General features: G+C 39.4%; 1 protein-coding gene across 1 annotated transcript in view; it reads left to right on the top strand.

Moving 5' to 3' along the window:
- Nucleotides 1-14037, top strand: part of SPIRE1 (spire type actin nucleation factor 1) — a gene marked incomplete at both ends in the record, with an annotated part of 121308 nt that overhangs the window by 89743 nt on the left and 17528 nt on the right. The window contains 2 exons of the mRNA XM_079533802.1: nt 3764-3850; nt 4225-4354. Of these exons, the coding sequence (XP_079389928.1) occupies nt 3764-3850; nt 4225-4354 (217 nt within the window). The remainder of the gene's footprint in view (nt 1-3763; nt 3851-4224; nt 4355-14037) is intronic.

Genomic DNA, 14037 nt, shown 5'->3' with positions numbered 1-14037 from the left:
TGCCCATTCTATTTGTTGAGCAGTAGGCAGTTCTTACGTTAGTTTTTCAGTACATGGTTCTGAGGTACCTTCTATATAGTATCCAAACATATTATTATTGCTTAATAATTAAATTCTTAAATTATGGTGCTCATATCTCAGTATTAGAGCTTTCCACAAATGTCTTTGATACAGTAGTATTAGCTTGACTATTTTACAGAAGGTGAACTTAGGCTTGTACACTTAAGTTATTGCTGTCAAAAATATCCAGCCATTTAGATGTCTAATCTGGGAATCCTCTGGCATGGTTGTTCGGGTAGTTTCAACAAAAAATATTTATTTCATTATAGTATTCAAAATCTTACAGTGTTTAAATTAACTGCAGTAACAGTTATAAATGAAATTTCAGACATTTCAGGTAGATGTGATGGATGTGAGGAGGCCATCATCAGGGACAACTCCAGCCAACTTGTCCAGTTGGGCATTACAGGGGCTGTTGTTTTGTAGTCAGAACTGTCTTTAGTGAGTGGTGTTCAGGTGCTCTAAGCAGGGAACCATCCCTTTGTCATTCTTTGCCTTTGTCACACACTTCTGCAGAAGTTTAGGAGGTGTCCTAGGTACAGCAGTGAGCATTTTGAGGTATTTATTTAAATATTAGTTTGCAGTTGGGGCTGTTGGAATCTGACAAAAAGAATCTTGCATCTATTCTGCATCTGTGCAATGTAGTCTGATTAGACTTTAATTGGGCCATGAATTTTAATTAATTAATTAAAAGTAAAAGATGCATGTTAAATTGCTCATTACAGGAAGAGTTAGTTTGAGTGAAGAGATAGATCTAATGTGGACAGAGAAGATAAAAGCTCCCCTTCAGTATCTTTCCCATCAGCATCTTTTCAGGAGCAGAGGAGGAGAAGGGAGATTGTGCCCTTGGTGCTCTTGGATTGTTGGCTCATGCAACCAGTAAACATCCACTTGCTTTGCCACCAGCTTCCTCCACGTCCTGCGAAAATCACTTAAGCAGAAGTTATTTTTCTCCTTTTCCAATCGAATGGGAATACTGCTACTAATTGCACTCTGATGGCATTAAGTCAGTGCACACAGCGCCCTGAGGTGAAAGGCTCAGAGCCATGTATTATTTATTTCCTAGTATGATGTGCAGAGAGTTGTTCCCCAAGGCTGAAGTGAGATTATCAGCGTACAAAATGACTGTTCTGATGGTAATAACTCTCAACTTAAGCTATCAACTTTGACATCTGATGAACAGTAACCTGGGGATGAGAGACTTAGCATTTCATTAAGAATCTGCTGTCCTTGAAGAGTTGCTCAGTCTTTAAACAGAGGAAATCAATCACATCACTTAAATTAAGTTCTCCTTATCATAAAATATCTAATCGCCACTTAATATAAATCTTTTTCATTTTAATTTTACTGTTTCTGGGAAGATGACATGTTGCATGGTTTAGCAGCTTGGTTTTCTATGGCAGACGGTAGTTCTCACTAAGGAAGCTTGTAGCATGAGTGGGGGAACATTCGACCGTGTCTGGGGTAGGATAGCTCCAGAAAGGGTGTCCAAGAAAGCAATGAAGCAATGCAGGCGGACTCTGCACTCAATTCCTTGTGAGGGAAAGGATGAATCTTCAAAGGGAGGCTGTCACTTCCTCAGCCTATACACTGGGCATGTCTTGGGTCAGCAGATCTGGTGTGGAAGCTGCGTGGCATTGGTGAGGTTTACTTAGGGTTCACTCAGATGACCATATGGGAATTTAAACTCATTTTTCTGACTGCAGCAGTTAAGAGAGTTTTATCTCTCCTAAAGAAAGTCAAACCATCTGGCTCATCTAAAAAAAAATGATAAAGTGATGAAATTTGGGACACTTAGTCTAAGGAAGATAGTATTATAGGAATTTCTGTCAAACTGAAGAGCGAGACTGTTAGTCAGGTACTGTATAGTAATGGAAGGTGCCAGAAATATGTGTAGCATGGGATGTTCTCTCATCCCTGATAGGGTGCTTGGACACTATGCTATATAAAAACTGAACCTGACAAATGTTTTTTTTTAAGTAAACCCATACCATTATTTCTAGCTTATAGTTTATACCTTCAGAAGATACAAAAATCTGTTGCCTTGTTTTATATCCTGTTGTATATGTAGTGAATTGCTGTCTCCTGTGATGAGCTGTATGTGGTCTTATTCCTAAATGAGGTATGTGAGGAAGAAATGTCTGTCTCTTCAGAAAAATATGAGTGAATGAGAACACTTTCCACGCATCCTCTCTTCTGGTCTCTTATCTGTACTTCAGTTCCATAGCATTCCAGTTAATTTACTTTGTAGACATATTGGCAAACTCCACTTTACTCTTGACTAATATTTTAATGTGCACATGGAGAGGCAGACATGAAACATGTCCAGAGACATGAAACATCTGTCTCCTACTGGGATATCCACACCAGGTCAGTTTCTCATGTCCAGAACAGCAGAGAAATTTGGCAAGCACAAAAAACAAAGGAGCTTATTTTTCATACATTGCTAAAAGCAAATAATACAATCACATAATGGCTTTGATCAGAAGGGACCTTAAAGCCATCCCCAACCCCCTGCCATCAGCAGGGCTGCCCCCCAGCAGCTCAGCTGCCCAGGGCCACATCCCACCTGGCCTTGAGCACCTGCAGGGATGGGGCACCACAGCTTACATGGGCAGCTGTGCCAGCGCCTCACCACCCCTTCAGTAAAGAATTTCTTCCTAGCATCTAACCTAAATCTCCTCTTTTTTAGTTTAAAGCCATTCCCCAATGTCCTGTCACTATAAGAATGTGCAAAAAGTCAGCCTCCCTCATCTTTATAAACTCCCTTTAAATACCTGAAGGCCACAGTGCAGTCTCCCCAGAGCCTTCTCTTCTCTAGGTTAAACAAGCTTAGCTCCCTCAATCTTTTTTTATAACAGAGATGCTCCAGCCCCCTGATCATCCTCGTGGCACTCCAGACACTCACAACAACTCCACATCTTTCTTTTGTTGGAGGCTGGGACTGGAAACAGTACTCCAGGTACTCACAAGGGCAGAGCAGTGGGACAATCCCCTCCCTCTTCCTTCTGCCACCTCTCTTTTGATTCAGCCCAGGATACTGCTGGCCTTTCAGGCTGCAAGCACACACTGCTGACTCATGTCCAGCTTTTTGTCCACCAGGTCTGCAGGGCTGTTCTCTATGAGTTCTTCTCTCATTCTGCATACATATCTGGGACTGTTGTGATTGCACTCGGGTGCAATCTTTGTTTTCCTAGTAGAGCTTGGGAGATGATAAGGAGATCAAGAAAACCTCTTGAAGAGCGTTAGAATCTAAGAACTGAGGGTTAGAGACTGTGCAGTGGTTGTCAGAGAGTCATGGCTCAAATACATGTTCCTAAAAAATGTTGGTGCCTTTTCCTCCAAACAAGACACAAGCTTTGTCTTCATTCTCCTGCAGCTGTGATTGCAGTCCTGATATTTAATTCCATCATTTCAAAATCCTAAGTACTACTTACTGATGCTGCTGCAACTCTTGTTATTCCATAGCTACAACTACAGCTATCTACAAAGCTGAAAAGCTGTGATCTAGTAAGACTTTTCTCACCTCTGTTCTGCGTATGGATTATTGTGCTGTTAAAACTGGTGGACTTTTATGTCTGGTGCAGGTGTCAGAACTCTGCAGGCTCTGTCATGGATGTCCTGAGTTTTCAGTCTCATCATCTGTGCAAGTATGAATGCAAGACATGAAAATCTACCTTTTTTTTCACTTTCTCCTTTCCAGGTCAACGGTGACATTCCACCTCGATTAAAAAAGAGTGCCCATGAAATAATCCTGGATTTCATCCGATCACGACCTCCATTAAATCCTGTATGTAATCCAGCGTTCTTTTCTAACGAAAATGTGGCTTTGTAAAGGATGTCTGTCCAGAGAATATGTTAAAAATAATTTCCAACATGGGCTTTCAGGAATACTGAATTGTGTACGTAGAATGTGGTCTCTTGAAGAGCAGTGTGTTATAACCTTGCACCAACCAGCAGCTGCTCCTGTCGGCAGCCCTTTATCTCTAAGTCGGGAAAAAATACAATTCTCTTTCCAGTTTCTGTGAGTTTTTCAAAAGAGTTCACATAAAATCATAAAATAAAATGCCACTTTTTTTTTTTTTAATTAGAAAAAAAAAATCATGACATATACTTTTGAGGAAGCGCTGTTTTATGTAAATATAATTGTCTTTGTCTTCCAAGGCCTCTGCAAGAAAACTGAAACCAACCCCACCACGGCCACGCAGCCTTCACGAGAGGATACTGGAGGAAATCAAGGCTGAGAGGAAGCTGCGTCCAGTCTCACCAGATGAGATAAGGCGTAGCAGGCTGGGTAAGCACACAGCTAGATTTTACCAGCAGCTTTCACAGAAAACTTTCCACATAAGAAGCACCAATATCTGTGTAGCAATATCTGTGTAGATGTCACTGAAGATAAAAATAACTCTTGTCCTTTCAGAATAAAGAACCAAAAGACTTTTCTAGAGCTGTATAGTCTTCGTACTAGATTATTTTTAAAAATAGGGTACTGTATGTTCAGCTTGATCCCATTGTGTTTGTGATATGTTAGATAAATGGAATACCATTATATTGCTTGTTGGATATGAGAGTTCATGTTAGATTTGATCGGAATGGAATGGATGCTGGTTGTCCCTGGTGCAGTATTCCTTACATATCTTTAAGTATTCTTTACATGTCTGTTTTTAATTAATTTTTTTCTCTTTGTTTCCTGTTATTAGCATCATCAATTTTCCTCACTCCAGTTGAAAATCTGCTTTTATTTGTTTGCTGAAAGCATTGCTTCTATTTTAAATCTAAATCTTTGTTTCGTTTTATAAGTTACTGAGCATGTTGTTGCGTATTTTCAGTGGACAAACAATTAAGACTTGTTCTGCAAAGCCGTTCATTTCTGCCATGTGCATTCAGCACCCTATTACAAAATACAAATACTACACTTTCCAACAACCATCCATTTGCACTAGTTCAGTGGTTCTGACATTGACAAAAGCATGACAAATGTAGCCTTACGTTGTGACATACTTTACTTTATAAGCTCGATATTTAACTGCATTAGTAAAACTGATCTAGCTGGATTTTTGAAGAGCGAAAGTGGCATCTAATGGTTGAAAAAGCATGAAATAATCCACGTACACAGAATATTTGTGCCTGCCACATGTGCTTAAAGGCACTGATCCATATTCAAGTGGATTGCAGCAACCCATTGTCTCTGAAGAAAAACAGTTCCATTAGTGATTTTGTGCATTGTTCTTTTGAAGTGCTTGGTAGAGTTCAGTGAATGCTTGGGTGCAATCTTAAATGCATGATGTTTTGAATTTCATTTGGGCCTTCTAGCTTCTGCTTTGTACTCAATTAAAGCTTCTGTATCAACCAATGTTTCTAATAGCTATAGACATTTTTCCAAATGTAGGGAGCTTGTAAAACCACGGAACGATTCTTTGCTTTTCTTTTCAACATTTAACTTCAGTATTTTACATGTTCTACATGCCTTGTCAGGGGCAACAAATCTGATTTATATATTTATACTTTGCAATTTTTTAACAGATATTAATTACTTCAAACCCATTTAGTAAACAGTTCCTAAAGCAGTCTTGGATTTTGGAATATTATTGGTTGGGACTTTTGAGTTGATTTCAGAATATGTCCTCCAGTGAGGAGTTCCTGTCTTCCACTGGTTCTTCTCCTTTTACAAAAGAAGGAATTCTTTAAGTTTTGGGACTGTGGTAACATCCCTTCAGTCCAATGAATATTACTGGAGGTGTAAAAAGAGATGCATGTGAATTTTACTTTCCAAACATAGTTATGAAGATTTTATTATTTTAATGTGAAATCATATAAATGATTAATTTGCTCTTGGCATAGGAAAGAAAAAAAGTACAAAGAACTTGAAAATAATTGTTATTTTGTTGAACTGTAAGGTTTGGGATTTTGTCACACTGAAATTATTGTTTTGCCCAAAGTTCTTAGAATAAAATATGTTCCTGCAGAGTTGAGGATGAAATAGTGCTAGTGACCTTCTATATGGTTCAAATAGACCTGCTGTATAGTTTAGGTGGCGATTAAATGTAATTTAGTGTAGCAAAATGTTAGGCAAAAAGATTTAAGGATTACAAATCTAAGTAGAAACACAATTTGGGGCACTTAAACCATCTGGACAGAAATATTTGTTGATATTAAAAAGACAGAAACAGAGCATTAGAGTGAAATACTAGAGTGAGAGTATATGGTACTTTCCACATTTCCTGAAGTTATTTGTTGTTCACTTTATAGCAGTCAAGCACATTCCCTCATTTGAGTACTAGGGGAAGAGGGCTGTACTCTGCAGTTCCTCCTCTGCAATATCAGTGGACCCGTGGCATATGCTTCCCAGCAGCCACAGGCTTTGCTGCCTTGCTCTGCACAGCACAGGTAAGAATCTTCTCCATCATGAATTGTCACTGAGCAAAGAGAGCATCTGGAACGAAGTGCCAGCCTCCAAGCCATGCTCATGGGCTGCAGTTGGTCCAGGGCTAGCCAAGGTTGAGCTAAAACTTCTTTGGGAATGATAATTTAATCCTGATAGCTGCAGTTACAAATGGCGACACTAGGGAGAGGAATCTGAGTGATTTTTTGAATGGCATTATCACATCATCAGAGTAAACTATCAAGACAAACACAGTTTTGAGGTGCCCTTCAAATTGAAATTTAGATTTATGACTTCAGCAAGTTGAGCTCATGGAGCTTGGAGAAAACTATTTTATACACATTTTATCAGCCTTCTTTTAGGACTCTGCATTAGGTGATAAAACCCTTATGCTTTAAAATGTATTTGCCTTTAAGTTACCTTTGGACAGCAAATTAGATGCTTCTTCTGTGACTGCTGTCTGTGGCTGATGTTGTCTTGGTGATGAACTACGGGAAAAATGCCCTGACTCCTTAGTTTGGATCAGCGTCAGCCACCTACTGCGTTCCCTGCCTAAATTTACACTTGTGAGCAAAGGTTGTCCCAGCGCAACCTTTTTTCAACATGTTTTAACGCAGCAGTGCCTGACAGACCCTTCGTGCTGCTGTGTGTGTTTGTCATCCACAAGTATCAAAGATAAGCTGACGGCAGTTTTGATGTGTTCTGGTACATTCTTGTAGCTGGGCCTGGCCTGCTTATCTACATCAGTGTAGTGAAATTTTGGTTTCAGTTGAGAATAGATCGAGTGCCTACTCCCTGGATGACGCTGTGTAACTTGAAATGGAGGTAGGCTGAGCACAGCAGTGGTTTGTGTGTGTTTGGGGCTGGGACTGCAGTCAGACCAAAGGGCCAGGAAGGCTCAACAGCTGTGCCATGTGATTTTCTTGTATCCAGAGATTGTAATTTCATATGCGATTTTTTGTTATTAAGCTGACAAGGAACAAAGCTATTGGTTACGTAAACGTTCCAGAAATAAAGAACATCTGACCGTTTCTTATCAAGGAATAAAATGGCTGAAGGCACCCAGGAAGAGGAAAATATGGATGCATTTTAAAGGCTAAATCCACCTAATGTTTTTTAAAAGGACAAAAATCAGCACAAATCACACTGCTAGGCCTTTTTTTTTCCTTTCCTATTCAAGGAAACAACTGCTCAAGCTGAACTTGAGTGTCCCTCTTTATTAGTTTAATTATAATCATTGGAGATTACTCTCAAAAAAATTAGAAATATTTATTTCAGGTCACTGAAACCTGTGTGAAATGTGGCTTTTTTCAGCTCTTTCTTTCTCTCCTGTCTCTCTTTTTCTCTCTCATTTCTTTCTTTCATAGCATTTTGGTTGAAAATACTGTGGTACTAAGATACTTGCTTCTTGTTTTGGTATTTGATATTAATTTTGATACTAATTCCAAAAATCTGGTTCTACAGTTACACAAGCATTCTTATTCTTGCTCTGTTTGCAAGTCCAACTTAATGTTGCTGTAGTTTTCAGACTTGAAGCTTTACTACAGTAAAGCAATACTGTCTGATACATTTTGGATTTAGGCAACAGAATCCAAAATGCCAGAAGTGGAATTAAATCTTTGGTTTTCATTACCCCTCTGCTTTTCTAACAGCTGAATCATTTTCTTTTTGTTGTTTTTATTTCTTCTTTACAGCAATGCGGCCACTTAGCATGTCTTACAGTTTTGACTTGTCAGGTAAAAAGGTGCAGCAACACCTGACGTGGTCATTGTGCTTATTGTGAAATTTGTTCCATCTGTTTGTTGAATTCCCATGTAAGAAAGAAACTTGAAGGGATTCTTCCAAGGTATGGTCAGTAAAAATAAAAATTAAGATTAATTACTTGTGTTAATACCTACATTTCCTCTGCTATGAAAGTATACCTAGGAACAGGAAACAGCTGTATTTCATCTGAAGTAAAGTGTTGGCATTCTATTTAAATGAATAACCTTCCTAAGGTAGCCTGGAGCTATTCCAGATTCTAAAAAGAATTCACTCTCACCTTCAAGTTTGGATTGCTTATTATTTATTAATCTGACCTTGGTGTCTTTACCAGCACTTTCTGACTAGATTGTTTTCTGCAAGATTTCATTTCTCATGAGCTCCCAAAAACTATTTTGAACTCTTCTGCCTTTCTAAATTTAATGAACTACACCACTAATCTGAAAAGGATCTGTCAATTGTACCGAGTATTTTTAAGTAAATATTTTGAGAGTTATGAAATCAAAGATGTTTGCTCAAAAGAGACTAAACCCTGCTGCTTTGCTAGTTAATGAAGTAACTTGCAAAGATATGCTGGTACCAGCTGACATAGAGAAATTCAATAGCTGATCCTTCATTAACCATCTAATACCAAATGTAAAGGCTTTTCTTAGTGGACCATTAGTTAGAGCATGCAGTGGCTGTACAAACATGTTCTACTTCAGAATAGCAACTTCAGAGAGAGTTTGTGCTAGCTGTAAATAAATTTGGTCCTCCCTCTTGTACACTAACTTTCCAGGGTGCTCCCAAATGCTATCATTGAGGCTATCGGTATTTTACATTAGCCTCAAAGATTTGTTCACTGAGGAAGTCTACTATGCTAATTTCCCCTGGGTATCTCCTGAAAAAAAAAATATATCCACGCTCTCATTTTGTGAAAAAGCAACACCAGCTATATCATTCCCTTGTCTCCTTCCAGTTGCACATGGAAACATCTCATCCAGGGATTATGCAGTGCGTTCTTCCTCTGTTTCTCAACCCATCCTCTAACCTCTCTTTCCCTTAGAAAGGCATAATCTGATTGAAATGATTTAAAAAAAAAAAAAAAGTTATTTGATTACCATGATACAATCAAATACAATAGCTTTGTAATACAGAAGTGAAGTCCACCAGTTAATCTCTGAATGTGGTTCCACGTCATGGCTGAGCCAAGCAAACAGCTTGCCATTGCCAAGACAGAGGAGGGGGCTTTTTCTTCTTTCTCTCCCCCTCAAGCATGCCATTTCCCCTTCCTCCTCTGTGCTCATTTATTCAGAAGATAATCTGATTCAATTCATATAAACTAGACACAAATACTCATATTTTTGCACGGCTGGCTTTGTGCTATTTCAGTGTTTTAAACCTGCTTGCTATCTGATCTTGGAGCTGGCTGATGGCAGATAATGAGCATGGGTGGATGGGAGGAAGGAACAGGCTTTCCCTGTCACAGGCGGTGGCAAACTGTTAATCCAACTCAGGCCTTTTGTGAAAGCCTGTGCTGACGGTGTATTGTATAACTACTACAGCTGTCTGGTGGGCTCCAAATTATGCATGCACTTGGTATCACGCTTTACTCTGCTGAAAGCTGAAGTGTCCCCAAGGGGCAGATAAGAGCGTGAACATACTCCAGATTTCAGAAAGTACTCTTACAAATTTCAGATATGCCTGAAGTTGTAAGTTGCTTTAGATTTAAAACTATAAAACTGAATGTGCTTGTCATCAATGGAAGAGAAATTTCATATCTGTCCTTCTTCATGTCTGCTTCTTCTTTTGCCTTTTGTTTCTAAGAATCCCAAGGCATCCTCATTTGTTTAAATCCAAAAAATACCTCATTAATACTCCATTCGTAATCAATTCATTACCATTATATTTTTACTTTGAAGAAGTAACTGCATAGCAATCTACACTGTACTTGGAATTGCACTTTTTGACTGACCTCTGAAGAACTCTTCTTGTTTTCTTTGCCCATCTTCTAAATGTGATTGGGTTAGTTTTTTTGGTTGTTTTTTTTTTCTTTTTCTTTTCCCAAGTTATGTGGTTCTCAGCAAGTAGTGTCATATTGTGTGACTGAGTGGTAAGGTAAAGGTGATAAATCACCTTGTTAGTTAGTTGTGGATTATTAAAACCTCCCAGTTAGCTGGATGTGAGGCACCAGATGAGCAGTACAAATGAATTGGATGGGATGGGATGTAAGCCGTAAGCAGATAACTGGGAACTTTGAGTGCTGTTACTTTGTATGCTTTTTTTTTTTTTTTTTTTGGCTGTGCTTTCATTTTCTGGTCACTGTTTCCACATACTTGCTCTTTCACTGCTTTCATTGCTCTCTGCTTGACGGAATTGCTGTCACAAAACCACAAACCTGATGAAAATCAGAGTTGTTTTCTTCTAAGTGCTAACAGACAGGCTCAGGGCTTTGTTACACTTACTGTACGCAACTTTCTCTGGCACCAAGCTGGAGAAGCTGATGCGTCACACTGCCCACTGTCAGCCTAGGGATGAGGGGAATGCACGTTCCTGCTAGTGAGCAGAGGGAGCAAGCACATATGATGACAGTAATCTCAGATGTACTTTATATTGGCTAGGGACCAGGGCAGACAGTGGCTGCTTCATCTTATAGAAAAATAACTTAAAAGAGTCTTTATTTCTATGGACTGAATTGACTGAATTGGTCAAAAGACCAGCCACTAATTCCCTTACCACTCAAATTCTTACCTCAAAGTTGTGTGCACACCTGCTTTGAAGATAATACTTAAGCCACAGTTTGCTCATCTGGGAGCAGAGAAGGAGAGAGAGAAGAAAAAGGAAACTGAAACTTTTAAACCAAAACTTCACATGGTTTCCACCTCTGTGAGTTAATTTGCATTACTGTTGATTTTACACAATGTATGCCTCAGACCCTTTATGGAGGAGGGAACTCCACCAAGTCCCAGTAATCTCTTAATTTAGATAATACAATAATGAGTGTGATGCAAACACCAGCAAAAGGCTGACTGGTTTAGATTTATTAGTTCTCATGTCCTGGACTTCACCAGCCCAGTCCATTAAAAGAAGCAGCACACATCTGTTACTTCTGTTCATTATATATTTCCCAGTATATTTATTATACAGAACAACAGAATTGCAGGATTTGGAAGAGACCTTTGGAGATTGTCAAGTCCAGCCCCCTTGCTAAAGTAGGTACCTTACAGTAGGTAGCACAGGAAGGCGTCCAACAGGTCTTGATGTCTCCATAGAAGGAGACTCCACAGCCTCTCTGGGCAGCCTGTTCCAGTGCACTGTCACCCTTACCATAAAGAAGTTCTTCCATATATTTGTGTGGAACTTCGTATGTTACAGTTTTTGGCCATTGCTCCTTATCCTGCCACTACACACCACTGAAAAGAGTCTGGCCTCATCCAGTTGCCTCCTGCACTTTAGATATTTATAAACACTGATCAGACCCCTTCTCAGTCTTCCGTTCTCTAGTCACAGCAGTCGCAGGTCTCTCAGCCTGTCCTCATACAGGAGATGCTCCAGGACGTTCATCATCTTTGTCGCCCTCCACTGTATTTCTTCTAGGAGATCCCCGTTGTTGTTTTTTTTTTTTTAACAGAGAAGCCCAGAATTGAACACAGGACTTCAGAGGTGGCCTCAGTGAGGCAGAGCAGAGGGGGAGGATCACCGCCCTCGACCTGCTGGCTGTGCTCTTTTTAATACACCCCACGATCCCACAGCCCTTGTTGGCCACCAGGGCACACTGCTGGCTCATGGCCAACCTGTTGTCCACCAGGACACCCAAGTCCTTCTCTGCAGAACTCCTCTCCAGCAGGTCATTCCCTAACCTGTACTGATATATGTGCTTATTTCTCCCAGATGAAGGACTCTACACTTGCTTTTGTTGAACCTTATTGGGTTCCCCCCTACCCAGCTCTCCAGTCTTTCCAGGTCTTGTTGAATGTCACACAGCCTTCAGCTGTCAAACATTTCCTCCTAGCTTTGTATTGTCTTGCTGAGGATGGACTCTATTCCGTTATCCATGCCACTGATGTTGAACAAGACTAGACCCAGCACCAGCCCCTGGGGAACACCACTAGTTACAGGCCTCCAACCAGACTCTCTGCCACTGATCACAGCAATCTGAGCTCTGCCAGTCAGGCAATTCTCAACCCACTTCACCATCCGCCATCGTAACGAGCAGAATGTAAACAAGCGTTAATTCTCCATCCATTTTAGTCTTCTTTCAAACCTAGTGTAAAAATGATAATGGAGAGCATATTTGCTTTATAGAATCAAATTCAAGTTTCTGTTGCCATTGTTTTCCAAGGAGAGCTGGTTGGGAGCAGACAGCATGGTTACGTGGCTACTGTAGTTAGTGTTTAATCTGTGGTCTGCTTATTCTTTGTTTCGTTAGAGACACATAATGTAAATCAAGGCAAATTTCATATTGTCCTAGGGTGTTTTTTCTCTCCCTTCTTAGAAGGCTAGTTAGGGAAGGCTGACACAAAGATAAGTAATCAAGTCTAAGACATGGTATTGCAACATTTCCTGTTGTAATGATCACTCAGAAGAATCTCTGAAGAAACCAAACATTAATGCAATTTGCAGGTACTGTTCATTGTACTCACTGCCTGAAAATATGGAGCTATGACGCACTCCCAGTGGGTCTGATTCTCCAATGAAATCTGAATTTCAGGCTATTACTCACACGAGTTTTTGTTGTTCATTTTTTAAATGTTCAAAACATTTAGATATTCTGTGAAACTAGAGATTGTCTAACTGATATTTGTTTTAAACAGACAAATTTATTTTTGCTTCAGTGAATTTTCCATGAGTTTCTTCTGCCGTACGCCTTTTTATAAGCACCTGTCCATTCATTGCTTCTGACTTATTTATCCTAAGTAGTTTTATCCTGTTTGTGGTGATATATGCTTATTTGCCACACTATAATGTTTCTGCTGCCTGAATGCATCACTAGAAGAGTTTATATAAAGTTACGATATTTTCTTTCTAAATTAGCTAAAAAATTCTGTTTTTAATTTTGGAATAATTATTTTTGTTGAAATCTGATGGATGAAGCTAAATTTATGTGATCTTTCCTTTAAATTATGATAATCTATCTTTTCATGTATATCCAGTACTGTAAGTGCAGGAGTGCTAAACTGAACTGAAGCACTGTTGTCCAAAAAAATTTTATAAGTGGATGGATTTGGGTTTTTTTTAGTTTCACCTTCTGGGGTTTTTTTTCTTTAGTGCTTGAAAATTGTAAGAACGCTCCCCTTTTTATGCTGATAAATGACATTTTCTACTGAAGAACCCTTCAAAACAAATGCTGTGGCTGTCTTCTAGGTTCACTTAAAGCTTCTCTGGTAGTTCAAGCAGACAAAAACAGTATGTTTCTAAACAACTCATACGTATGAGAATAGAAATAAAAACATTTTTAGGCTGTGCAAATAGTAGTTGACTACAAAAATTACCTCTGCAATGGATCAGAAATTTCCATTTCTGGAGCCTAAAGTCTTAGAAAACAAACTAAGCAAACAAACATAAAATAACAACAAATAATAATTGATGTCATGGATCTCAGATATCCAGATCTTTAATATCACATCCTGTAGTGCTAGGGGATGTCTGGTGAATGTTGTTTCCTAGTCCCTTTCCCCAACTCTATTACATGTTTTCTTTTTTGGAGAGGGCAATAGTATTGTCACTTTTGGCTGCCGTGTCCCTGGTGCTGGGGCTAACACTTTGGCTGGTCTGTTCAGGAACTGCTCTGTGCAATCGAGAGACAAATCAAAGGTTTTTCTCTTGTTTATATGGGAAAATCCCTAAGCTTCTTC

Source organism: Tetrao urogallus, assembly GCF_951394365.1.
Source record: "Tetrao urogallus genome assembly, chromosome: 3".
NCBI lineage: Eukaryota > Metazoa > Chordata > Aves > Galliformes > Phasianidae > Tetrao > Tetrao urogallus.
Note: the sequence above shows the minus strand (reverse complement) of the source record. Positions and strands in the feature narration are given on the sequence as shown.